Source organism: Lepidochelys kempii, chromosome 7, assembly GCF_965140285.1.
Source record: "Lepidochelys kempii isolate rLepKem1 chromosome 7, rLepKem1.hap1, whole genome shotgun sequence".
Lineage (NCBI taxonomy): Eukaryota > Metazoa > Chordata > Testudines > Cheloniidae > Lepidochelys > Lepidochelys kempii.
Window position 1 is genome coordinate 59,042,543 of NC_136386.1, and position 25,801 is coordinate 59,068,343.

Genomic DNA, 25,801 nt, shown 5'->3' on the forward strand with positions numbered 1-25,801 from the left:
ACCTGTTCCTTGAATCTTAAGCTAGTGCCCTAGTTGCTGGATCATCCTTCCAATCCAGCCAGCAGGTAAAGGTTGATCCACTCCCACACCAACATACACATAACCATGCTGTTACACATGCAGGCTGTGAGAGCAGAACTGAGAGGAAAATTTAGTCTTTAGTCTAACTTCACTGTGAGTTGAGGATGTCCTGCACCTTGAGGGACTGGGCCCTTTCTTTGGACTGACCTTTGATCCCAACCTTCCTTTGGTTCTCAAGAATGGGTAGGAGGAACATTCCTTTCCCAGTCTCGAAGGGAAGATGAGAGCTTGGTTCTCAGGCCCCAAATCTGTTCTCTGGTTTAAATATTGACAGGCTTCAATCAAACGAATCTGTGCCACAGAAATGACTGCCAGTGTTTTTACCTTCTGCAGAACACAGTGACACTCGAATGCATGACAGATTGGGGCAAGTGCCTCTGTGCTGTATGTCCCACACCAACTACTGTCATTACCTCTGGAACGAGCACCGTTGTGTGTGTCTGGGAGCTTTCCCTGGTCAAGGACAAAGTGAGATGCCTGAACTTGAGACAGGTACAGTACCACAGCTAACCTGACGTGCCAGCTTAGTAAGTGCAGGTTTGAGATCAGAACTGGGAAGGGGTTTTGATGAAAGCTGTTCCTCTATCAGGGTGACAAAGAAAGATGGTATAGATGGCATCACACAGCATATCAACCTGCCACCCGTTTAGGCATTGACAGTGACAAATGGACTCAGGGAATCTAACCCAGAGTTGTTTTGACAAAACACTTTTTCAACATAAAATGCCATTGTGTCAAAAACAAACGTTGTTCTGCAGAAACATGTCATTTTCAATGAAACTTTTGTAGGGGAGGTTTCTCAGGTTCAAAGTAAGGATGCTCTGGGTCTCCCATACTGTAAGTGTGTGTTTAGTGACTGGGCTATTGGTTATTCTGGGGTGGGGCTCAGGTTCGTGATTCACAGCATGGATTGATCTTTCTCTCAGGTGAGTACCCTAACCACTGGCAGTTCGCTGTTCTGTGGTGAGTGGGTGTCTCTTTCATTCTCTCAGGTGTTCAGCTGAAAATTTCAAAAGGTCTCAGGTTTGATACAAAACCAAATGTTTGAAACATCAACTTTTTGCGTAAAATAGAATTCTTGTTTCCGGCCTTCCCTATGTGTAACCCCATATGGGGTTGGCCGTACCTGCCTCTAACAGACTTCTGAGCAGTCTGTCTTTTTCTCACACTTTAGCAATGCTAGTATAGCTTGCTATGCCCTCAAGTCTTGAAAATAAGAAATATACCCCTCCACTCCAACCGCCCGTGGACCTTCACCCCACCCAGCTCCATCCGAGTCGTTATGTATTGTTCAAATGGTTCCCATTTCCTTTGTTCTAGCTGGGTCAGGAGGCAGGAGCACCAAAACGTTGTAAGACTTCTCTAACCAGATTTCCAGCCCAGTATTTCTGATCAAGAAGGTTCAGATAAGTAACCAGAGTTCTGGATACTTTACCTATCCTGAATTTGGGACCTTTGTGAGGTTCATCCATCACTCCCATAAGGTGGAAAATGGCCCAAGTGGCAGAATATGGATCTCTATCCAGATCCAAACTGCCTTTCTCTAGCTTTCTGCTGGGGTAACTCCATTGTAACCAGGATTTAGACTGCCATAAAACTGAAGTAATGCCATAGACATTCAGGCCTGAAATTGTGACCACCTGGGCTGCTTTTATGAATACGCTTTTGATGTTCTTCAGTGATATCTAAGGAAATAGACAGCAACTTGTTCCCTTTTCCCCTTAGACCAAATGAGATAACTCTCCTCTGATACTCTCAGGTGAAATAATAAGGGGAAGCGTTCGTGGGGTTTGAGAGACATGAAGGTATTCAATCCGTAGAAATATGCTCTGTCCATTAGTTCCTGCAGAAAAGACTCAGGAAAAAATGCAGGTTTTCCCAGGTCCAGGACAAGAACATATTTCATTTGCCATAGGTGATGGGGAAATGTCAAAAGGCTGAGTCTGGGTTGAGCTTGGAGAGGCCCCCAGAATATTATCTATTTAGCTAGACCTCTTGGCCCTGCAAATTGGAGCACAAATTGACATGAGTTTCTAATACTTCCTGCTTCTGAAGAGGCCCAAAACACCATCAGAAGGCCTTGTCTCATGAACGTTAGCCTGTCTGTTTCCTCTCAGAACCCAGGACACAGATATGGAAGGGAAAGAAACAGCTCTAGGGTAAAATCTAAGCAACACATTTTGGAGATCAAGAAAAGTTCAGTTCAGGGTCAGTTTGCGTTTTGGGCAAAGGTTCAGGGAGGTTCTTTGTTTTACCTTTACTGGTTTGCCGGTCTCATTAGCGGCCCACAATTTATGGCTGACTTTTGAGGAGCCGGTGTTGCTAATGTGTATGCTGCAATTAAATGATATTGCCCATATTCCACAAAGTACCGGTGTGAATCACGCAATGCCAAAAATGACCTGGATTTCCTTTCGGTCTCTACTGGCAGAAGGCATTAATCATTTAGATGTCTCTGTGGCCTAGATGTCAATCTGAACTATGCCCCTAAATGACTTCCAGTGAATTACGTGCTGTTGTTTCATGGTCGTTGTTTATTCTGCTGAACAAAACTATTGTATCGTTATCCCTGAGATACTGAGCTTCACTTAAGTAAAGCTGATGTGCTATAAAGCTCATGCTATTCACTTATCAGCCTTCTCAAGGGACTAATGTGTTCTTGTTTGAGTTGGAGTAAAAGACAGAAACTGTGTTTCAGCAGGAAGATCTTATTCCCTTCTTAACGGGCTGCCTCCAAAGTTTTGTGTAGCACTGAAGATGCAGCGTAATAGCCACGGTATCCATCTGTGCAGTTTTATCTGTCTGAAAAAGAGTGGCCCATGTGACTCACACTCCCATAACTCTGCACCAAGGGAAACACGTAACCGGTTCGGATAAGCATCCAGAAGAGCTGTGTTGCGCCTTTCAAGCACAGACCCATGGTGGAGTGGGTGCAGCAAAGCCGCAGCACACCCCTGCTGAGTCACCCTTTTTGCGGGTGCAGTGTTTCCTTTGTGGCTGGCCAGTGTATGGAGGGGGTGAAGAGACCACTGACTACTGCTGCAGGCCAGGTGCAGTCTTTGTGCACAAGCACTGCGATCAGAGACCAGGGCTCTGTCTGCCCTGAATTGGCAGCACTGACTGGCTCTGCCTGAACGGAGAAGTCCTGTGATGGTGGCTTCCCTTGTGCTGTCGCACTGCTGTCCAGCCTTAGAGAACAGGGACCTGCAAACCAAGAAACTAACGGCAAAGGTCTGAAACCTGGAGAAGAGCTCTCAGCAGGTTGGTGTGAATGGTCTGTTTCCTGCTCCAGAGATGCACTCACTGCCAGCTCCACAGCCTGAGCCCCAGGAGCCCAAATCAGCGAACCTGGGCCGGCAAAGGCCGCGCCGCCAGTCTTGCATATCTGTGTAGATGTAACCAGAGACTCAGGCTCACATCCCTGTTCTGATTCAGACACGGAGTCGCTCTCTCTCTCTGCAGCCACTGAATATTTAATTATCTATAAGTGGAAGAGCTCCGACAGCAGATACGGAAGGAGCAAGAGGATGGCTCAGTAGCGTGGTGGTCAGGATGCTTACTTGGGTCTCCCACGTCCCAGATGAGTGCCTGCACTGGTGGGCTATTCAGGAGTGAGGTGTATCTCACTCTCTTGAATCCCATCCAAAATTCCACCCTTAGAAACTTTCCCAACAAAATTTTTGTCGAAATCAACATGTTTCCGCAACAAGGCTCAGTTCTGATGAATCAGCATTTTCTGACAAGTTAAAAAGTTTTATTTTGTGTGAACCAAAAAACTCCAGGTGAAACTGATCAGCAGCCACTGTGTTCTGTGTCGCATGGGAACAAACTCCACTGGGTTTTGTCTGGTTGTGACCTACAACCATAAATTGCTCGCAGGCTGCCCTGAAGTTCCAAGCCTGCCCCAAACTCACTCCACAGCCTGGAGCCCCCCAGAGCTCAGTTGGGAATGGGCTTCAAGGCTGGGATGAAAACTTTGCACAGCTTTGCTTAAATCCCCTCTTCTGCCATTATCTTTTACCCATGAGCTCATACTTTGATAGGGTCTAAAATTATATTAAACCCTGTATCTCAAGCCCATGTCATGCCTGTGACACCTGAAAGTCATCTCGGTCCCATACAGCCTGGTGCAACAGAGCATGTTGACCCGAGGGGTTCATATTTAAATGCTGTTGTCCGAACAACCTTGGCAAATAGCATTTATTAGGCGGCCAGTAAGAAGTTGGGCTGACATAGGAGGAGAGTATATACCATACGTGTTCTGAGAGGTCAACAGGGACGTTCAGGACCGAGACCCACGCTGAACCGAGTCAAACCCTAGAAGTTCATTGATTATTCCATGCAGAGAAAGCCAGCGGGGAATTCACCTCTCCAGTTAAAATTCGCATTAAAACTCTGGTGTGACATTCAGGGAAGTCGAGTCACAGCACTCATTGACTTCAGTACGACTGAAAATCAGGCCCAGGAATTTTAAAGAAAGCAAGTAGGGCCCGATTCTCCGTTGTCCAAAACCTTGTACCCTCATTTACACCACTGCATCTTGGGTGTAAAATCAGATCGGCATATCACATCCATTAAGTGAAATGAATGTATTAGTTTCTGTCTGTAATACATTGACTAAAATTAAGGGGCTTTTTTATGGAAGACCTAAATTTTGGGGCTAAGCTAAACTGGCAGTGTCTCTTATGATAGAGATGCTTACAAAATAGGGGGGAGGGGTAAAAGAAAGTAATGTTTAACAGAAAGGTTCCCAGAGAGGTTAATTTTAATTTTGCAAATCTTCAGTATTAGAAAAAATATTGAGACGGTCTGTATCGGGTAGAATAATAGGGAGAAATGTCTCCAAAATGTCATTGAAAATATTTTTATTTAAAAATTTTACAAATGTTGAACAGCTCTAACCTCTGAGTATGAATCTCACCTTGATAAGGCCAGAAGGGCAGAGGTAAGAGACGTTTTACACTGCTAACCAGAGCTAAAAGTGTTTTATATGAGGCAGTATGGTCAAATAGCTATAACACAAGTCTAAGGACAAGGAGATCTGGGTTCTGTTACCACCTCTGATTCACTGGGTAAGTTTAGGAAAGTCACTTAATCTCTCTGGACCTCAGTTTCCCCATCTTTAAGTTAAGGACAAGGGAGCTTTGAGATTCCATTTTAGACTCTGATTTTGTGGAGTAAATCACATGTTCTTACTAAACTAATCCCAGTGGGAATGTGGATCCCTAGTAACCCAGCTGCTTGGTTATGGTTTGGGGTCGCTTTGTACTCCCAGGCTTTGTATGGACACACTCAGGCCGTGACCTGTCTGGCTGCATCTGTGACCTACAGCGTCCTTGTGAGCGGATCCAATGACAGAACCTGCATCATATGGGACCTGAACAAGCTGACATACATCACCCATCTCCCTACCCATAGGGCCAGTCTCTCTGCTATTGCCATCAACGATTCAACGGTAAGAACTTCATTTATCATCTTTCTCCTGATGTGTCCATGAGCATTTCATGATAATGTAAGGGGTGCTCTTCCCAATGTAAAAACATCCTGAGATGCTGATCAATTGATTTTCCCTTTTATAGAGGTTGCTAATAGTACTCTTAAGGATGAGAAGGGAGCACTAAAAGGTACAATACAATATAGACGAATAGCTAAGTAGAAGCATCCGTGTGTGGCTGGATAGGAAGATTAAACCTCTTGATTTGTGAGCTGGCTTGAGAAGCATAGCAGTATAGTCCCTTGCACTTCTGCCTTTGGCTCACATGTGACCCTTCTGCTTCCAATGATTTCTCCTGACATGCATGTGTTATGGCTGTGCCAGGTGGGACTAATTACACCCAAGTCCTGATCCACAGTCTACCGGCTCTGGATGTTCCTGAATCAGCGGTCTCAGCCAGCAGACAATTACCTGATGTGCTATTGTTTTCCTTCCCCCTCCAACCCTCTCCACTAGAAAGGGGCTCATAAGAACAGCCGTACTGGGTCAGACCAATGGTCCATCTAGCCCAGTGTCCTGTCTTCTAACAATGGCCTGTGCCAAATGCTTCCAAGGTAATGAACAGAATGGGGCAGTTATCAAGTGATCCATCCCCTATCATAGAATCATAGAAGATTAGGGTTGGAAGAGACCTCAGGAGGTCATCTAGTCCAACCCCTTGCTCCAAACAGGACCAACCCCAACTAAATCATGCCAGCCAGGGCTTTGTCAAGACGGGCCTTAAAAACCTCTAAGGATGGAGATTCCACCACCTTCCCAAGTAACCTATTCCAGTGCTTCACCACCCTCCCAGGGAAATAGCGTTTCCTAATATCCAACCTAGACCACCCCCACTGCAACTTAAGACCATTGCTCCTTGTTCTGTCATCTGCCACTGTTGAGAACAGCCGAGCTCCATCCTCTTTGGAACCCCCCTTCAGGTAGTTGAAGGTTGCTATCAAATCCCCCCTCACTCTTCTCTTCTGCAGACTAAATAAGCCCAGTTCCCTCAGCCTCTCCTCGTAAATCATGTGCCCCCGCCTCCTAATCATTTTCGTTGCCCTCTGCTGGACTCTCTCCAATTTGTTCACTTCCTTTCTGTAGTGGGGGGGCCCAAAACTGGATGTAATATTCCAGATGTGGTCTCACCAGTGCCGAATAGAGGGGAATAATCACTTCCCTCCATCTGCTGGCAATGCTCCTACTAATGCAGCCCAATATGCTGTTAGCCTTCTTGGCAACAAGGTCACACTGTTGACTCATATCCAGCTTCTCCTCCACTGCAGTCTCCAGGTCCTTTTCTGCAGAACTGCCGCTTAGCCAGTTGATCCCCAATTTGTAGCAGTGTATGGGATTATTCTGTCCTAAGTGCAGTACTCTGCACTTGTCCTTGTTGTCTATCGTCCAGACCCAGCATCTGGTAGTCAGAGGCTTAGGGACACCCAGAGCATGGGTTGCATTCCTTACCATGTTGACTAATGGCCACTGATGGACCAATCCTCCATCAACTTATATAATTCTTTTTTGAACCGAGTTATGCTTGTGGCTTTCACAACATCTTTAGGCAACGAGTTTCACAGGTTGATTGTGTGTTGTGTGAAGTGGTACTTCCTTTTGTTGGTTTTAAACCTACTGCCTGTTAATTTCATCGGGTGACTCCAGGTCCTTGTGTTCTGTGAAGGGGTAGATAACACTTCCTTATTCACTTTCCCCACAGCATTCATGATTTTATAGACGTCTCTCATAACCCTCTGCCCTTAGTCTTCTCTTTTCCAAGTCCCAGTCTTTGTAATCTCTCCTATTAGGGATGGTGGTAGAAACGAAAAATCCATCTGCAGTCTGTTCCCAGAAACACAGCTGCTTGCACATCATTATGAAAATAATCTGGATTAGATTTAATTGTAGGCACTCAACTTGCTTGGATGTGAATTCCCCCAAATCTCTGCTTCCTGAGCAGGCTGTTTATATACGCCCGTGTTTCTGTGTTCAGTTGATCTTCACAAAAGAGAGCAGCGGTTGTCAAGTCACAGAGTACTGTGGCTTGTGCTGAGAAGTGTTAGGGGTGTATATTGAGGTCCTAGCAATAAGAAGTCCCAAAACATCTGTGTACTCTAACAACTGAGGTTGTCAGCACTTTGGGGCAGGGACTGTTTATTTCTTCTGCATTTGTACAAAACCTAGTGTGAGGGGACTTTGTCCATGACTGAGGCTTCTGGGGTCCATGACTCCAATGCAAATGAATAATAATAATAATAATTTTCACTAAAGCCCAAGGAGTGGGATTTTCCATACACTTAATGGCAAATACCAATGGTCAGTGGTAAAACTCCCACAGAGTTAGGCCAACGCTTGACTGTTCTTGTCAGACCCCCGCAAAGTAAACTGGAGAAGCCACACATTTTAAAATAAATAGGAGTGCTGGTGAAAGATGCTGGGTTAAGATGCTAGAGGATAAATGTATCTGTTTCCAAAGCTTCCTCCACTGTGTCCCACCATAGGTTTCCCCTGGAGGGAGAGTGGGGTCCATTGTCTATAGCCCATGCTGTCCTTGATTCCTTTGCCAAGCAGTGGGCCAAGCAGGGTCCATGACAGTGGTGATGATTGTTGTGATGTGGAATTAGTGCACTAGGGATTGGATTGAGACAATCAGTACTTTGATGGGGGTCATTGAGCAGCTGTTAGATCGGTGCTGATTGAAAATTTTCCAACAGAAGGCTTTTCTATCAGAAAACATCATTTCACTGAAGCCAAAACTTCCTGCGGGAATACATTGATTTTTGATAAAATCTCATTTTGGGGGGGAAACCATGAGAATAGTATTTCTCTAAGGTCAACATGTTCCATTTCAGTTTTTTGAGAACATAACATTTCCATTTTTCAGTCTGAAATGACTTTTCGTTTCAACATGCTTCATTTTATATTGTAAAGACAGACATTTAAAAACGTTGAAACTGAAATGGAATATGTTGAAACCTATTAAAAAAACATTTGGCTTGATCCTTGAGGATTTTTTTTTTCAGAAAGTTTGTGTCATGGGAAATTTTGAATTTCTTTGTTTTCATTCTGATTTGAAATAAAACAAATTTTGAAATGGAGGAATTTGCTGAAAAACAGAAATTCCAGTCTCCACATAGCTCTGTGTTACACTCTTATTATTTGTCCTGTGGTAGCAAGTAGGGCCCCAATGCTAGGTCTATTGCAATGACACCCGGGGCCACAGTCGTGGACCAGAACCCCATAGTGCCAGGTTAGGCATGGTACATTATTAGGTTTAATACGGTAGTGCCTAGGTGCTCTAGTCATGGAGCAGGACCCTGTTGTGCTAGGTGCTGTACAGAAGTAGAGCAAGAAGGTGATCTTGCCTTGGAGAATTTACAATCTGAGTAAGAAAGTAAAGGTTTTATGTAGCTGCTGATCTCTGTTGGATTTCAGTCAGCGATGTAGACCTGAAAAACTCTATAGCCCATTACCAAATCCCGGAGCCTCCCAGGCTCCCATGCAGTTAAAGTAGTTTAAAGGCTGGTTTACACTGAGAAGTTACGTCGGCATAGCTACATCTCTCAGGGGTTTGAAAAATCCACAGCCTGAGGGACATAGTTAAGCTGATCTAACCCCCAGTGTAGACAGCGCTAGGTCAATGGAAGGATTCTTCTATTAGCCTAACCTACCACCTCCTGGGGAGGTAGATTAACTACAGCGACTGGAGAACCACGCCCGTTGCTGTAGTCAGTGTCTACACTGAAGCACTACAGTGGCACAGCTGTGGTTGTACCAGAGTAGAGTTTCAAGTGTAGCCAGGGCCCAAGTTTCAATTCTCTCCGTACTGGCCATGCAGTTTCAAATAAACCCTTCTCAGTCTGTCTTGATTTTTTTCCACTGCGATGTGAAGAGCCCTGGTCCAAAATCAGGAGGAGGGAAAGGCGCAGCAGTAGTTAATTTAAACCGGATGCACGCTGCTTACTTCAGGACACACCAGCCTCTGCCAGGAGCAGGTGGACTTGCTGCTGCTATTCTATTTTAGCTGGTTCCTAGGGGTTGGAAAGTTTGGATGGAATTTATATCGGGGAGGATGAACCCAGGAAGTTTAATAAAAATGCACTTGTAGATAGATCAGGGGCAATATTATAAAGACCGCATCCTAGAGGCTGCTCCTGGAGCTTTGAATATCTGCATTTTCCTTGCTCTTAAGGCTTTGGAGATCTGTGACTTTCTGCTCCCACTGCACACACACAATTGCCCTTAAAGCTGTACACACAAGCATTACAAGGAGAGGAGAGACTCAGTTGCGAAGGGTGTTATTGGCACTGTGAGCCAAGCTCCCATGAATGCAGAGCTCTCCAACCATATGTGAAACATAATTTTAAAATACCATAACACTAAACATTCTGGGGGGCAGAGGAGGATGCTGAACTGGACAGAGGTTTAGGAATCAGTGTCCACATGGTGAATTACTGATTTATGAGAATGTTTATTAGTAGTAGTATTTTATATTTGTATCTCAGTAGCGTAAGAATGGCCACACTGGGTTAGACCAATGGTCCATCTAGCCCACTGTCCTGTCTTCCGCCAGGGCCAGGTGGTTCAGAGGGAATGAACAGGAGAGGGCAATTTTGGGTGATTCATCCTTTGTCATCCACTCCCAGCTTCTGGCAGTCAGGGGTTTAGGGACCCACCGAGCATGGGGTTGTGTCCCTGCCAATCTTGACTAATAGCCATTGGTGGACCTATCCTCCATGAATTTGTTTAGTTCTATTTTTAACCCAGTGGAAGCCCCAGTCAGAGACCAGGACCCCATTGTGCTAGGCACTGTACAAACACAGAATGAAATGCAAGTCTGTGCCCTAAAGAGCTTACAATTATCTACATTAAAAGTTAAGGCTCAAATCCTGGGACAGTTCTTACTCTCCCCTTGTTCCCATGAAGTCACTAGGAGTTCTGCCAGAGCAAGGACCTAGTGAAATCTAGTTAAGGAGCTAAGGATTCAGCCCTCAAAATTTATTATTATTTTCCCTTCATTATCTACATTTTCTGTTGGCTGTGTTTCTTTTTTAACCCTTCAGGGTTGCCAGGGTGTTTGGGCATTAGCTTATTTGGGGGAATGCTGGTCTAGTGTTCAGTGAAGCAGATGGTGCTTGTATCAAGACCGAGTCTTGCATGTTGGGACCAGTAGGATCTACCGGCAGGCTGACTGCCTCCTTGCCTTCAGGATGGCTGTAGCTGCGCTGTAGACCAATAGCAAATGTCGGTAATGGAACCCGAGGCTCTGTTTGCACTTTGGGATGATGCAGGCACCACTTTCCCCATGATCCGGCACGGGGCTTTGGCTCGGCTCCAAGGTGGTCCCCAGATTTCTTCCACTAGATGCTACAGCAGCTACAACCCATCCCAACCAGAAGGAGGCATTGGCAATTGCCATATTGCAGACAGGTGGGGAGCAGGGGTAGTGGTGATTATTTGAACAGAAATGCCAAGCCAAGTTACCCAACACTCAGGAGCAGCCTGGGATGGGACAGTCTCCCCTGCAGGTTTCAGGCTTTTGCACACGTGCTAGCCAAACCACTATGCCTACCATTCTAGGTTACAGCCTAGACGTGTCCATGGAGGGGAGGCATACGAACCACATGCAAGCTTGGTTGCTCTGCATCTATCTATCGCTCTGTCCTTGGGGTGTTGTTGAACAGAGTGGGATTACAATTAGGTAAAAATCCCTACTGTTGAGGAACAGGTTCTGCTGGCCAGTTACAACAGCCTTGTATCAAAGAGAACATCACCATTCGGTGTCCGAGTGAAGGGCACCTGGGGTTCAGGAACACGCCCCGTTCTGCAAATCTCTGGGGTCATGAGGAATTTTGCAAAGTAAATTTTGTTCTTCAAAATGTCTCCCAGCTTCATTCTGTCTTGTAAACGATCGTCATCAGTCTCATGGAATTATTCAGTAATTTGGCCAAAATGTATGAATTTCTCTGTGACAGGTTCCCTGGGGTGCAGCTTGGAATTGGGGAAACCGCTGAGCTTACCAACCTGGGCTCCCTCTCACACTGTGAAGTTGTGACAAGTGTAAACCTCTCTAGGTACTGCACTTACACAGACATCCACAGGCAGGGACACACACAGCTGAGTTATATGAATGTTTTTGCCAGCCACTCAGCACCAACAACAGAGAGGCTCCAGCCAATTCCTCCAGCTCCCCAGCCTAGGACCCCAGAGCTGTACCATCTTGCACTGGTCAGAAACCTGAACAGTGTAAATTTATTACCCAGTCTGCCACTTCTATAAAGGAAAGTGGATGTGAACCAACCCTTGCAACCTGAGCAGATTTCCCAAGCACTTCAACCAAACTGCACTGTTTTAGGTAAAATATAAAACAGATTTAATACCTGCAGACAGATAGATTTTTAAGTGATTATAAGTAATAAGAGTACAGATCAAAGTTGGTTATCTAAGAAATAAAAGTAAAATCACAATTTGAGTTCTATAAACTAGATAGTATTTGAATCAAACAGTGTCTCACCCTGACGGATAGTACAAGCAGGTTACAGATCTTCCACATACAGTCTGGGACTCTCCTTCAGCCTGGGACCACCTCCCTAGTTCAGCCTTTTACCTCCAAACGTGTTTCCAGGTGTTGAGCTGGGGGGGGGAAGAGAGGCCAAGCGGTGATGTCACTTCCCCTCTTTTATAGTCTCTTCCAGCTTGCTGGAAAGACCCTTTGCTATGATGTGAGTCAAGCAGTCTCCATTGTCTACGTGCTATCTCTGAGAAGTCTCCATTGTATACGGTTCCTTGGATAGTCCTTGGGAGTATGGTTTCCTTTAATGGGCCTTCAGTGCATCTGGCTCCTCCACTGTCGCACCTGAAAGACTGGTTGTGGGTGTTCCCAACTTTACAACATATTTCAGTAACACATGCACAGCAAAACTTCATATCTTCATCCAAAGGCATCATCGTTCCAACACTGGTATTGTGCCTATTCCTTTGGCAATACTTGACAGCCTCGGCTTTCCAACACCCGATGTTATTTTTCTTATTTCTTTGCTAGTTCTGATGCGTGAAGTTTACTTGCATGTACTGCCTCAGCTGACTTTTGTCCCTCAAGAGCAGAATGTAGTAAAAAATATCAGGCTGTTAACTAGAGCTGCTGGAAAATTTTCAAATGAAAAGTCATTTTGTAGGGAAATGGCCTTTTTTAAAAAAAACAATTTTTCCGATTTTTTTAATTATTTCACAATTTTATGTGATTTTTTTAATTGAAAATATTTTAGAAAACGTAATCAAAAATGGTTATCAGTGTTGTTCGTTTATCAAAAACTGGATTTCTCATTAAATGAAAAAGAACCGTTTTGATAAAACTTTTGATTAAAAAATGCAACAAAAAAAGTGAAGAACCTGCAAGTGAATCTGTTTCAAACCCTGCAAAATGAAATTCCAGAATTTTTGCTTTGAAATTCTAGATTTTTGAATAAAAAAATTCATTTTTTGATCAGCTCTTATGACAAAAAGAGTGGAAGAGAAATAAAATGAAGAAGGGCAAATGCCATAGATTACAACAAGGGCCTAACAGCCACAGGTGGTGTTGGTGGGATCCTGAAATAATGCTGCTTGGTGTGTTCTAGGGTGACATTGCCTCTTGTGCTGGATCCTATTTACATTTGTGGACCATCAACGGCCAGCCTCTGGCAAGCATCAGCACCGCCTGCGGCCTGGAAGAAGTCATTGTTTGCTGCTGCTTTGCTGAAGTAATGGAGTGGGACACATGTAGCGTCATCATCACGGGAGGCACAGATGGAATTGTGAGGGTAGGTGTCATGTTTTTGCTAAGCCAGCTGTGGATAAGAGGCAGAATTTCCCATACTGAGTGGGGCGACAATGGTTTTCATTAGCTTCACATCTCCCCCTAGGCACATTATGAACAGAGAGCGATAGCGTAACCCAGAACTGAAGTGGTGTAATTTGTGGTGCTGGTGTGGAAAACACTAAGTATTCGCCACAACAAATTTAGAAAGAAACCAAACGATGTCATTTTGTTTGAAATAGTCCTCAGAAATTTTCAGTACCAATTATTTTTTTCCAAAAACTGGAAAATTGTGTTTTTGACACAAAAGCTGACAAAAAGGAAAGAGTTCGTTTATCAAAAAGACATTTTTCATTGGAAAAAAAGTGTTTCAGTGAGTTGTTTTTCACCCGCTCTGATCATTTGGAACAGGGGGAAGGTTTGGGGGCAAAATTTTTCAAGAGGCCTCTCATCCTCCTAAGAAACTGTTTTGAAAATGCTGTTCATTCTGGTCTATTCCAAAGGCAAAAACAACATCGTTGATCAGAAGCGTGTTTAGGCTCCTACCTTCAGGCTGGTGGTTGAACTTCAACAAGGGAGTGCTCTCTCTGACAAAGTCCCTGTCTAATTCTCTAGCAATTGCATGGAACCCAGCAGGACAGCTGAGCAGGGACAGAGCAATACCAACCTCTGATCCAGCTATCGTACCTTTGACCTTATAGAGATTCTACGAGCCCCAGAATTGATGACTTACTTTCTTACACCTCTGCATTTTCTAACCCCTCCTTTCTTACCGACACAGTTATGGAAGACAGAATATGCAAAAGCCCCAGGCCAGGATGTTGGATCAGGATCACAAAAAGCCACAACAGAAGTTCTGGATAACAAAGGTACAACCTTACGATCCTGAAACGAAACACTGCTGTGTCGTGTGCACTGCATACTTGTGAAAGAGAAGCAGCTAGGGCTAGGAAAGGGTGTTGAGATTCAGAAAAACTGAGGGAACCCTCCTTCTCCATCCCCGACAAAACCTATCTAGATCTGAACCTGAATCACACTCTGGTGAAGGTCCTGAAGTGACCCATGGGTTTCCAGCCTTTGTGATGTCTTGGCTCTGGCGGGGCCGAATGCTGGGTGAGTTGCTGCTGTTGCGGTGACTGGTCCAAACCATGGCAGAAATGCTGGAGGCTGAGGGAGAATTCCCAGCCCCAGCTTCGCCAAAGGCTCAGGTAGAAGCATCGGAAAGTCCAAGTGCTTAGCCTCGCCTGACCCCAGATTGGAACCTCTTACACTTTGCCTGCAGTTAGTGAAGACCAGAGGCGGGCCTGAGCCTGGAGCCTGATCCAAACTGTCCTTGTGTCTGTGGGTTTGGTGGGTTCTCCTCTGCTACAGACACAAAGAAGGTCTCTCCCATGGGCATGGGGAGCACGTACCCTGTAAAAGGCACATGGCAGCGGAGAGGAGATGGCTTGAAATCCAGCTCTTGGACTGGATTGAGTTCACCTTAATGAGATGAGCTGTCTCTGGCAAGGAGCCTGCACACCGCTGCAAGGCAGGGCAGCTTCTCTCCCCCTCCGCCTGGAGGACAGGACCACTATGCCACAGTCAGCAGCCACAGTTCTTTTCCAGTACCTGCAGAGTGACTGTGGGTTCACCCCTCCCATCACTCCAGGACTCTGTGCAGCTCCCCATTCATTTCTGGGTCTGAGTCAAGCTCCTGTCCCTAATCTCAAGGTGCCACAGTGAAGCAGACACTAGCTAGCTTAGAGACATGCCTCTCTGGGATGCTGAAGCTGAGGGCAGAGCATCCTGGGTGTACATAAGAACGACCAGACTGGGTCAGACCAAACGTCCATCTATCCCAGTATCCTGTCTTCCAACAGTGGCCAATGCCAGGTGCCCCAGAGGGAATGAACAGAACAGGTAATCATCAAGTGATCCATCCCCTGTTGCCCATTCCCAGCTTCTGGCAAACAGAGGCTAGGGACACCATCTCTGCCCATCCTGGCTAATAGCCATTGATGGACCTATCCTCCATGAACTTATCTAGTCCTTTTTTGAACCCTGTTATAGTCTTGGCCTTCACAACACCCTCTGGCAAAGAGTTCCAGAGGTTGACTGTGTGTTGTGTGAAGAAATACTTTCTTTTGTTCGTTTTAAACCTGCTGCCTAATAATTTCATTTGGTGACCCCTAGTTTTTGTGTTATGAAAAGGAGTAAGGAAAAGGAGTACTTGTGGTACCTTAGAGACTAACCAATTTATTTGAGCATAAGCTTTCATGAGCTACAGCTCATTTCATCGGATGCATAGTGTGGAAAATACAGAAGATGTTTTTATACACACAGACCATGAAAAAATGGGTGTTTATCACTACAAAAGGTTTTCTCTCCCCACACCCCTCTCCTGTTGGTAATAGCTTATCTAAAGTGATCACTCTCCTTACAATGTGTATGATAATCAAGGTGGGCCATTTCCAGCACAAATCCAGGTTTTTGTGCTGGAAATGGCCCACCTTGATTATCATACACATTGTAAGGAGAGTAATCACTTTAGATAAGCTATTACCAGCAGGAGAGTGGGGTGGGGGGAGAGAAAACCTTTTGTAGTGATAAACACCCATTTTTTCATGGTCTGTGTGTATAAAAACATCTTCTGTATTTTCCACACTATGCATCCGATGAAGTGAGCTGTAGCTCACGAAAGCTTATGCTCAAATAAATTGGTTAGTCTCTAAGGTGCCACAAGTACTCCTTTTCTTTTTGCGAATACAGACTAACACGGCTGTTACTCTGAAACCCGAAAAGGAGTAAGTAACACTTCCTGATTTACAGTCCAGTCCAGTCCCTGGCTGTGGAGTTCCTTCCAAGTGGAGGTCAGCAAGGCCCTAGCCAGGGGCACGGAAACAGGGGAGGCCAGTGTGGCATAGCCCCATCACTTTTAAAAGCGAGAAGGCTAAGTAAGGTGCTTAGATACTGCCATGATGGGCCTTCAAAAATACCTAGACAGCTAGGGCAGGATTCCCTTCTGCCCCACCACCTTGCGTGCACACACAGCCATGTGCTAAGTTGGGGTGAAACGCTGCCACGCCAGGAGGGCTGCATTTCACCCCCACTCTTTGCAGGGGTGCAGAGCTACCCTGGGGCTCACTTCCCGTTTGTCTCACATTCCTAAAGCTCAGGCTTTAGGGTTTCAGCTGCCCAGGCATCAGGAAGGGAGTCTCATCCCGCCACAGTGTGTTCTGGGTTGTTCGTTTATGTCCGTCCTTTGATGCAACAGGGACGGCCACAGCTGGAGATGGGACATTGGACGGGCGGGCCAGGGCTCTGAGGGGGCACCGAGCTTTCTCCTTCTCAGGTGCGTGATTCGCTGGGTCCTGCTCATGTGCATAGGGTTTAACTGATCACCACAAGTGGGGCTGGAGGGAATTTCCCTTCAGGTCAGATTGGCAGGGACCTTGCAGGGGTTTTGCCTTCCCCCCACGGTGTGGGTGTGGGTGTGGGTATGGGTGTGGGTCACTTGCCAGGATTATTTGGGTATATATATATGGCTCCTTCTGGCCTTAGGCTCTATGCCTTTCCCCTCCCTATGCGAGCAGTCAGCCAGTCCTGCTGTTGCCCTGTTCTCCTCCCACCCTCTTTCATTTCCTCCCTGGCCCACTGAGAAGCCCCCTGCTGCCCTCTGGTGCCATCCCCATCATGGAGATCCATAGCCATTCCAGCAGGCCAGCCATGTGTCCCTGTCCTGTGCACTTGCCCCGCTCAGAGCTGCTCCTGACTGCCTGGCGCGCCAGCATGCACAGGTCAGAATGCAGGGCCAGAGTCCGGCCAGCCGGCACGGGGATCAGCATGACAAAGTGCTCAGCCAGCAGGGGCATCACTGAACATAAAGCACCAGACTGGGACCCAGGAGACCTGTTTTCTTTAGAAATGTTTGGGCAGAGTCAGGTCTGCATTGCCTCTCTGCTTTCCACCAAATAGTGTCCTTGCTTCCTGTCCTAAACCATGCTGCAAAATGGCTACACCAGGGGTCCTAAACTTGAATCATCAGGAGGGCCACATGAGGACTTGTACATTGGCCCGAGGGCCGCATCATCCCCGCCTCCCGCTGCCCCCAGCCCCCACTCCACCCCCGCCCCTGCCCACGGGGTGCAGCAGGGGGCTCGGGTGCAAGAGGGAGTGTGGGGTGCAGCAGGGGGCTCAGGGCAGGGTGCTGGGGTGCAGGAGGGAGTGCAGGGTGTGGCAGGGGTTTTGGGTGCAGCAGGGGGATCAGAGCAGGGAGTTGGGGTACAGGAGGGTTGGGGGTGTGGCAGGGGGCTCAGGGCAGGGAGTTGGGGTGCAGGCCCCAGGGGGAGGGGGAGCAGAGAACTCCGTGATCTGTTCTTGCCTGGGGGTACCTCCCCCGAAGCTCCCACTTGGGAGCTTGGCAGGCCACAGGGAACAACCCCATGGGCAGGATGCGGCCTGTGGGCCGCGTGTTTGAGGCCCCTGGGCTACACGTTCCACCCCAGAGGTGGCAGGGAGACCATTCCCCCACATGTGTGTGGACAGCGCTGTGAGAGCCTTGTGCTCTGTGAATGGTGCAGCATTACCGTGGAATGTGCATAGCCGGGGGAAGGCCTGCCCTGCCTTGGACATACGGGGCAGCACTTAGACACAATGCAATGGGCAGATCCTGCCTGGAGCTGCTGATGCTGCAGCCAGGGGAGCTCAGTACTCACCTGTGGCAGGATCAGGCCCTAAGTGAGCCCTGGTTACCGGCTCAATAAACGTAATGTGCTTAATAAACAATCCTACTGCAAAACTATTTACAAGAGGACACTGGCTGAAAGCCCCATTGTGTCCAAAGGGCCTGAGGAACTGCAGAGAATCTTACCATAACATCTGTGCTGTTGGCTGTAATAAAGTGCCCTGGCCTGATTCCAGGAAGGAGCCGTGCCAAACTCGACACCTGGCTGGAGGGACAGAGCCTGGCTCTGCTCAGGGTACTGCCTTTGCCACCCACAGTGAAGTCGGGAGGCTTTTCAAGGCAGTGTGAGGCCAGCAGGGGGCCCCTGGAGCCTGGGTTTATTTATGTTTCCCCAGCTGTATTCCTGAACAGCCAGTGGTTATGCTGAGCTGATGGCGAAGCTATTAAAGGTAGCTCCGCGAGCCGGAGGCCTACGATGTGTTGAAAGCTACAACGCTGTCATGGTAATAAAAGTAATCGGAGTTAAACGTTCCTGACCTAGCAGATACAGGCGCCAACGCCTGCCAGGGAGCTTTAAAGCAGGGCTCCCTTATTTTCCCTGGGTATTTTAAAATGCGTGTATGGGGGACAGAGAGAGAGCAAGAGAGAGACCAGGTATAATTTATAACATTTATTTTTGTGACTCTCATTGCGGAAGGCATTGGTGCTGAAGGCACTCTCTGTTTTTCCAGGATTAGGTTTACAGCTTGGTCATCTGCATACTAAGATATTCTACAGTAATCAGACATTGCGGGGGGAATTTTCAAAAGCACCTTGGTGACTTAGAAGCACAAGTCCCATTAATGGGACTTTGGCTCCTAACTCACTTAGGTAGAAGGGTTTATAAACACCTACACAGGACCATAGGATTTAGCAGATTGGATCAGTCCAGGGGTCCGGCTAGCTCAGTATCCCATCTGCAACAGTGGTCAGTACCAGCTGCTGTGGAGGAAAGTGTAAGAATCCTCACTTGCCAGTTGTGAGATAACCTGCCCCCCAAATTAAGTCTCAGCCTGGTTTCTAGTAGTCAGAAATTGACTTAAGCCCTGAAGGAGGAGATTTAATAGTCCTCCTACATTTTATTGGAACTAATTATGATACGTATGATATTTGGTATCCATATTAATGTCCAATCCATTTTTGAATCTTTGTAAATTCTTGGCCTTACTGACTTCCTGTGGCAATGAGTTCCACAGTCTAATCACATATATATAATTATGTTGGTAGATCTAATTACATAGGTATATCTTTATGCAAACTATGGCCACATTTTGGGCTTTAAGCCCTGGTCAGTCAGGAAGGGCTTCCAGAGCAGAATGTGTTTCCTGGGGGAAATCTGAAGGCAAGGAGAGCAGCAAGAGGGGTGTGCCGTCTGATCTTAAGCCAGAGAGTTGGGGCCAGAGGGCTGAAGGTGGGAGGTGCCTGCTTGCTCTAAGCTGGATTTCTAACTAGGGCTGAAGGCAGGGGAGCAGTGGAGGGGTTTACGTGATGATGTCTCCACACCAGAGAGCTGAACCCAGGGAACAGGGGGAGTGAGGGATACTTCCCTGGTAAAGATGATCTCCCAGCAGAGAGGCTGGGGGGTGGGGAAGTCCTGTTAGGAAGAGTGGAAGGGCTGGGATACCTGTCCTGGCAGAAGGACAGAAGAAGACTTATAGAGTCCCAGTGAGTAGAAGCTATCAGAGAGTGGAAGCTGAGGTATGTCAGGATGAGCTGTCCTGGGATGTACAGGGGGTGATAAATGGTCTTTGGTCTGTTTACACTATGGTTTTGTACTAAACTAGCCCCAAGGGGGCAACAGAGTCCTTGGGTTACTGGGTAGGGAAAACTGAGGCAGGTGTACCTGTCATGCCGTGGGCTGTCACAAGAGGGTGTTCTTGTCGGGGCCATCATATGTTAAACCCAGAGACTTTAGTTAGACTGAATCATTTCAGTCCTCAGGAGATAAAACTCTTGTGGCTGCAGACAAAGGATGGGAGAGACTGAGGTGTAGCAATGCCTGTAGTGGTGGCCCCTGCAGTGGCAGGGGATTGATTAGGTGAGATATGCCCAGAGGATCCCAGCAGGCAAACCTCACGCCATGCTGCAGAGGGAAATGAAAAAAAAATCCAAGATCCCTGCCAATCTGATCTGGGGAAAGTCCTTCCCACCCCCAAATCCAGCCATCACTTAGAGCCTGAGCATGTGAGCAAGAACCAGCCAGCCAGGCATCTAGAAAGAGGATCTGTCATTTTCTCACATGTGCACCCACAAGCAGCATCATTAATTATTAGCCAGTCGTGATGTTTAATTACAGCAACGAGACGCTTCCCAAAACTCTTCGAATGACTTCAGAATGATTTTAGATGGCCTAAATATTCCCACATCTCATTCTATCCATTAAAGGAAATAAACTTTAAGTCAAAATGTGGCGATTAAGAAGACTGAAGTAACAATGACTGAGTTACATTGTTGGGGGCGTGTGTGTGTGTGTCCGTGTGTGCATATGCACACGCACATTTAATTATCGGTTCTGTTATGAGCGGATTTAGATAAGTTGATGATACCGGGCTTTCTGTAATTTATTTTTAGTAGGCAATTATAGGCTGCATTATATCCTGGCAGCAAGGTATTCTGGGGCATCTTATTAAGCATAGAGCCAGTAAACACTGATGAACAATTTTGCTGAACTAGGCATGCAATTTAGAAAGCAATAATACACAAATCCAATTTAGCGCACAATTGGTACAGCCGCACGTCAGCACATGTAACTATCATCGCCGCAAATTAAATTGGGATGGGCCTATTCTGCAACAGCACAGGCCAAGATTAAATATATTTGTTCTCAACTTAACAACTTGCTGACCGTAAATAATCACGCACACACACCCACCCTTGCCCCACAAGCAGTTTCTAAATATTTATTCTGCAGGTAACAAGTGGGGGCAACATCTGCTTCTTTGCCGGGAGTTGAACATCAGCGTCACCTTGACTGGGAAACCAGCTAAGAATAATCCCACAGTGACGGCTCTTGCGTTAACCAGGTACAGTAATTTCCATTGCAATGTATCGTTTGTCCAGCAGAGGGCACAGTAGCAGCCCCAGTGATTCCAAGTGTCTGTCCTGAGTTATCGCTTATTTTTATTATTTCTTAAAATATCCACGTGTCCTAATAAGATGAAGCCATCCTGTGATATGGTCTTGTCAGCTCTCCCAAGCTAAGCATGGTCAGGACTCAGCTGGGAGACCGCCAAGGAAAGAACCAGCTGTTGTAGGAAGCTGTTCGTAGTTGCCACTCCTACCTCTGAATCAGGTTGAAACCGCTGGCCCAGTACAGTGCTAGGGGCCACTGGAGTTGCCATCTCTTGTCTTCGGGGAGATGTGAAAGTGAGGCTTTGACCAGAAGTGCTCTGTAAAGATCTTGTGATTTTATTCTCCAAAATGAAGAGGCTGTTGGACTCCAGTCAGATTCCCAGTAGCATAGCAAGTTAGCATTTGCCTCACTAACTACCTCCTGCCATTTCAGTTGGCTCCGAGGTTCAGCCTCATTTCCTGTCCTGTCCTGTCGCTATGCACTGGTAAACAGGTGCTGTGCTCCTCTCCAGAAGTGGTGGCTTTTCAGCGGTCAGCCAAGTGATTTCTGTAAACAGCATCACTAGATTGCAGGAACTTTGGGAGGGGGTGTATCTGTCCCCTGCACTTTTGAATCTTTTGGGGCTCCTGAGTGTGTACAGGATTTAGAGATGTCAGAGAATAACTTGATTCCTATCATTGTCTGCCAAACAGATTTATTGGGGGCTGTGCTTCATTGTATTGGAGATGAATGAATCTTCAAGCTCTTGGCAGTTCAGATCCAAATCCCAACTGGCCACAATGTCCATAATTGGCCAGACCAAACCTCGGATCCTAACCCCGTTGAACTCTGGGAAAGTTTTGCTCTGAATCCAACTCCAGCCTTTGGAAACTTGGACCTATATCTAGTTTACGTGAGAGTTATTCAGGCTTTAATGGTGGGCGCTCTCTGTCCCAACTGCTGCACAAACCAGAGAGCATCTCAAACGTGCAGCACCAGTTTTGCCTTTTGTTATTGAATGCTATCTTTTTTTTTCTTTTTCTTTTCTTTCCCAAGAAATTCCTCCAAGATCCTAGTTGGTGATGAGAGGGGGAGGATATTCAGTTGGGCTGTGGATGGGTAGGAAGAAACAACAAGGAGCTCTTGGTCTCCTCCAACCCTGTGTGGTGTCTATGGACGGAATGAAAATTATCCTTCAGAGTACACAAGATTTGTAAGGAAGAGCGGAGTGAAACGAATCTCAAGAGAGTCAGCAACCTGTAGGGTCAAGTTGGGAGCGGAAAAGGAATTTGACATCCTCTGATACAGCTCTGCCCTGTTATTAAAGTAAAAAGGTATGAAGGTCTAGTCCTGCCCCTGCCGCATATACAACCCCCGTCACTGAATTTGCCAATGAGAATCACTGCCAGTGGTATAATGCAGTGTGCGTGTTCTGTCTGCTGTGTCTCAGTGTCCCATCCTGCTTCCAGTGAAATCAATGGGAATTTTACCACTCTTCAACCGGAACAGATCTGGGCTCTGAATTGTGGGCCACTGTATAGAATACAGCAGGTAAATGCTATCAAAATGTGTTTAAAACTGATCCTCGTTGGCACGTGCATTTGAACTGCACATGAATTTCCTCTGTACAAAGTGGTTTTTGCGTTAAATAAAATCCAGCTGTTTATTTGTGTGGTTTAACAGGATGGTAATTGCTCAGTGTACTCAATTGATGGTGGTCTGTGTGTGTGGTTTTTTTTAACTTGGATCCAGAGGATGGTACGCAAACCTCGTGCTGGGATGTAGATTGAACCTCTCAGACACACTTCATGCTGGGAGGTTCCAACTGCAGGGCTCCCAGAGTGATCCTGGCTAGGGTTTAGATATTATGTCACTGTTCGGGGGGAAATTTCACCCACTGAAGTGGATGGAGCAGCAGCCAGGCACAGGAGCTCGGAGTGTGGCCCCCTGGAAGGCCAGGAGGGCGTTAACATGTGAAACCAGCTGGGACCTATGAAACAGTCTTGCTTGTGGATTGGTACTAGGGTTTCTAGAGGAGAAGATGATACACGTGCATTAGAGATGTCAGTGCTGTGCCGGGGGGGGGGGTGTCAGTCTATGTAGCCTGGAGTCCAGAGAATGATCTCTTCAGAGCCCCTTCCCGCCGAGCAGGGCTGACAGTCCATCCAGCAGGGGGCAGAGGTGGCACTCCTGCACCTCATTATTGCTAAGAGGTTGGTTTCCACCCATCTTGTGCTGCTTGGTCCTGGGCTGCACCCCGAGGGGTTCAGGAAGAGGGTGCCAGGGGCTGGGGACCGGAATCTCCCAGGTAAACATTTAATGCTGACCCGCTTCCTCACCGGCTGCTGCTGAGAGAAACGGAGGGAGAGGAGGAATCAAATGCAAGTTGAAAAGGAGAGAGAAGGAGAAGATCTCTCCTGCTTCTCCTGTTGCAGCTATCTTGCTGTAGCATCTGTGTCTGAGCCCCCAGCATCCACATGGTGTGCCGCCCCAGGCTTGGGAGCCTCCTGGGACCTAGCCAGGCCAGGCCCCCTATCACAGGGGCTTAGCTCATCCTGAACACAGGCCCTATGCAGAAGGGCCCTGAACATTGGTGGCGCCTGGAAAGACCCCAGCACTGGGGTGTATTTGCCCAATAGCACTGATACAGGTAAGCAAGTCTGGGGGGATGGAGGTGGATCAGCGTGTGGATTTATAAGGTGCTCCTCTGAATGAGGAGGATAAAAAGAAATGCTGGGCGGCTGTCTTAGTTCCTGAGCCTGGCCCATTCTGTGCCCACGAGGAGGCAGGGGTCCCACGTTTAAAGCTTGAATCATAACCTAAACGCGCAAAGGGCTGAATTAAGTTTGCACGGGCGGCCTTAAATCTGGCATGGCCTCACTTTTGAGTGGCTGACTTTGCAAAACCTATTAAGAAAACATTCTTCTCTCACAGTTCTTGGCTGTAATTTCTTCAATTTTTTTAAAAAAGGAAATCAGGGGCACCCAAAGCCCCACCTATTCCTCTGTGTACAGGGTCATGCCGTCCCCCAGCTGTTGAAGGACTCCTAAGCTAGCGATTAAGATTTTCAGCAGCACGGCGTTCCCTGAGAGACGCCAGCAATCCAGGCCCTGGAAGAACATCCCTCCTTAACAAAGTGCTTGTCTCCTGAAGCGCAGCAGGGAGAGGGAGCTAAATGAACTGGTGCCAAGAACCTCAAGCAAGAGCCTGGATCTCTAATGAGAGACTAGCCTGGGGGAAGGCTTGGATCGCCGGCAAACACCACATGTTCTCTCATGGGCGGGAAGTGGGTATCACTGTGAAAGAGTCCTCTCCCTTTGTGGGACGCTAGGCAGGGTGACCACAAACAAGGCAGCCAGAAGTGATTGAGCGCAGGTCCAGTGGCGTTGCCAGCAGGAACTGCTGAATGCCTGTGGGTTTCCTATGCTGTGCAGCCTCTGGCAAAGTGCTGGGGGGATCTGCTTCCTCTAGGCAGAGAGAACATGTAGATCAGCAGCAGTTTTTGCATGTCAGTTTTGCACAGCTCTGAGCTTCCGCTGCAAACCGGACAGTGACTCGCAAACTTTCTGACGGGTCGCTTATCCTACAGGCCAGCTTTCTAGCCATGGTACTTATCCCACCCTCCTTCCCATAGTATCCATGCACCTTACTGTCATTACAGTATCTAGTATCATACACCCTGTGAGGTAGGGCAGGGCTATTCTGCCCATTGGACAGATGAGAAACTGAGGCACAGAGGGCCTAAGGTCCAGATCTTTTCAAAGGTTTTGAGGCTCCTAATGTCCATTGATTTCAATAGAAGGTTTGAGCCTAAACATCGCCGAGGTACCTGACCACTGGACCAATCTTCCTCTCCTCTGATACAGACACCTCTGCCCTCTGGAAGACCATGGCCAGCGGGTGAAGCTTCCCCTTGGAGAGGCTAGCTCCCTGCCCCGTTTCTTCCAGCTGAGGCCTGCCACCCCTGCTCACTGCTCTCAGGCCCTCGCCATGGCCCCAGCCAGGGCCGAGTTCTAGACTTAGCCTCAACTGGGACCACAGCAGAGCTCTCGGCCCTGGCTGGAGCCCCGAGCCCACCCCCCATTCCACCGCTTCCACCCCCGGCCCCACCCCCATTCCGCCCCTTCTCCCAAGGCCCTGCCCCACCGCACACTCCTTCCCCTCCACCCCCGCTGCGGCCCCGAGACCAGAAAAGCTCTTTGCTCCCACTGTGGCCCTGAACCCCTGGCTGAGGAGATTTTTCAGGCTAGACTGGAACGACTGCCCTATACCCAAAAGGCTCCACATCCCTTTACCAGCCCTTTGACCTCCCATACCTGCCCAGCTGCTCTTTCAAGATAAGTATGGGGTGAATTATATTTTCCTGTTGATCTTGGCCCCTGGCTATCAATAAACTTGGCCAGGGCGCTGGTGGTTCGTCCTCTTGGGTGTTACCAAGACTACAGGGAAGCAGAGATGAGAAGGCCCCTAAAGTTAAGTAGGAGTTGATGCCTTGCTAATCATAGTAATTCCCTTCCTCACGCCCTGCCCCTCCAGTCCTTGCCCAGCCTCAGCTCTTTCCTTGGGGCTGCTGCCAGCTCCCAAGTTAGAAGCTGTGTCGAAAGCTGTGCCTGCAGAGCCCCTAGTTTCAGGGAGACATTTTGTCCCAGTTCCTTGCCAGTGCTGGGGAGCTCCAGAAATCCCTGCATCAAACCTGCC

General features: G+C 47.4%; 1 protein-coding gene across 5 annotated transcripts in view; it reads left to right on the forward strand.

The window, feature by feature from the left end:
- WDFY4 (WDFY family member 4) overlaps window positions 1-22,771 on the forward strand; it is a 239,735-nt gene extending 216,964 nt beyond the window's left edge. For 4 of the 5 annotated variants that reach the window (XM_073353061.2, XM_073353064.2, XM_073353060.2 and 1 more), the window contains 7 exons: window positions 415-573; window positions 5,357-5,536; window positions 13,168-13,350; window positions 14,128-14,215; window positions 16,603-16,680; window positions 20,963-21,074; window positions 22,160-22,771. In XM_073353061.2, the coding sequence (XP_073209162.2) occupies window positions 415-573; window positions 5,357-5,536; window positions 13,168-13,350; window positions 14,128-14,215; window positions 16,603-16,680; window positions 20,963-21,074; window positions 22,160-22,226 (867 nt within the window). In that variant the 3' untranslated portion in view covers window positions 22,227-22,771. The remainder of the gene's footprint in view (window positions 1-414; window positions 574-5,356; window positions 5,537-13,167; window positions 13,351-14,127; window positions 14,216-16,602; window positions 16,681-20,962; window positions 21,075-22,159) is intronic. The other variant, XM_073353065.2, reaches the window with a different exon arrangement.
- Window positions 22,772-25,801: the final 3,030 nt, after the last annotated feature.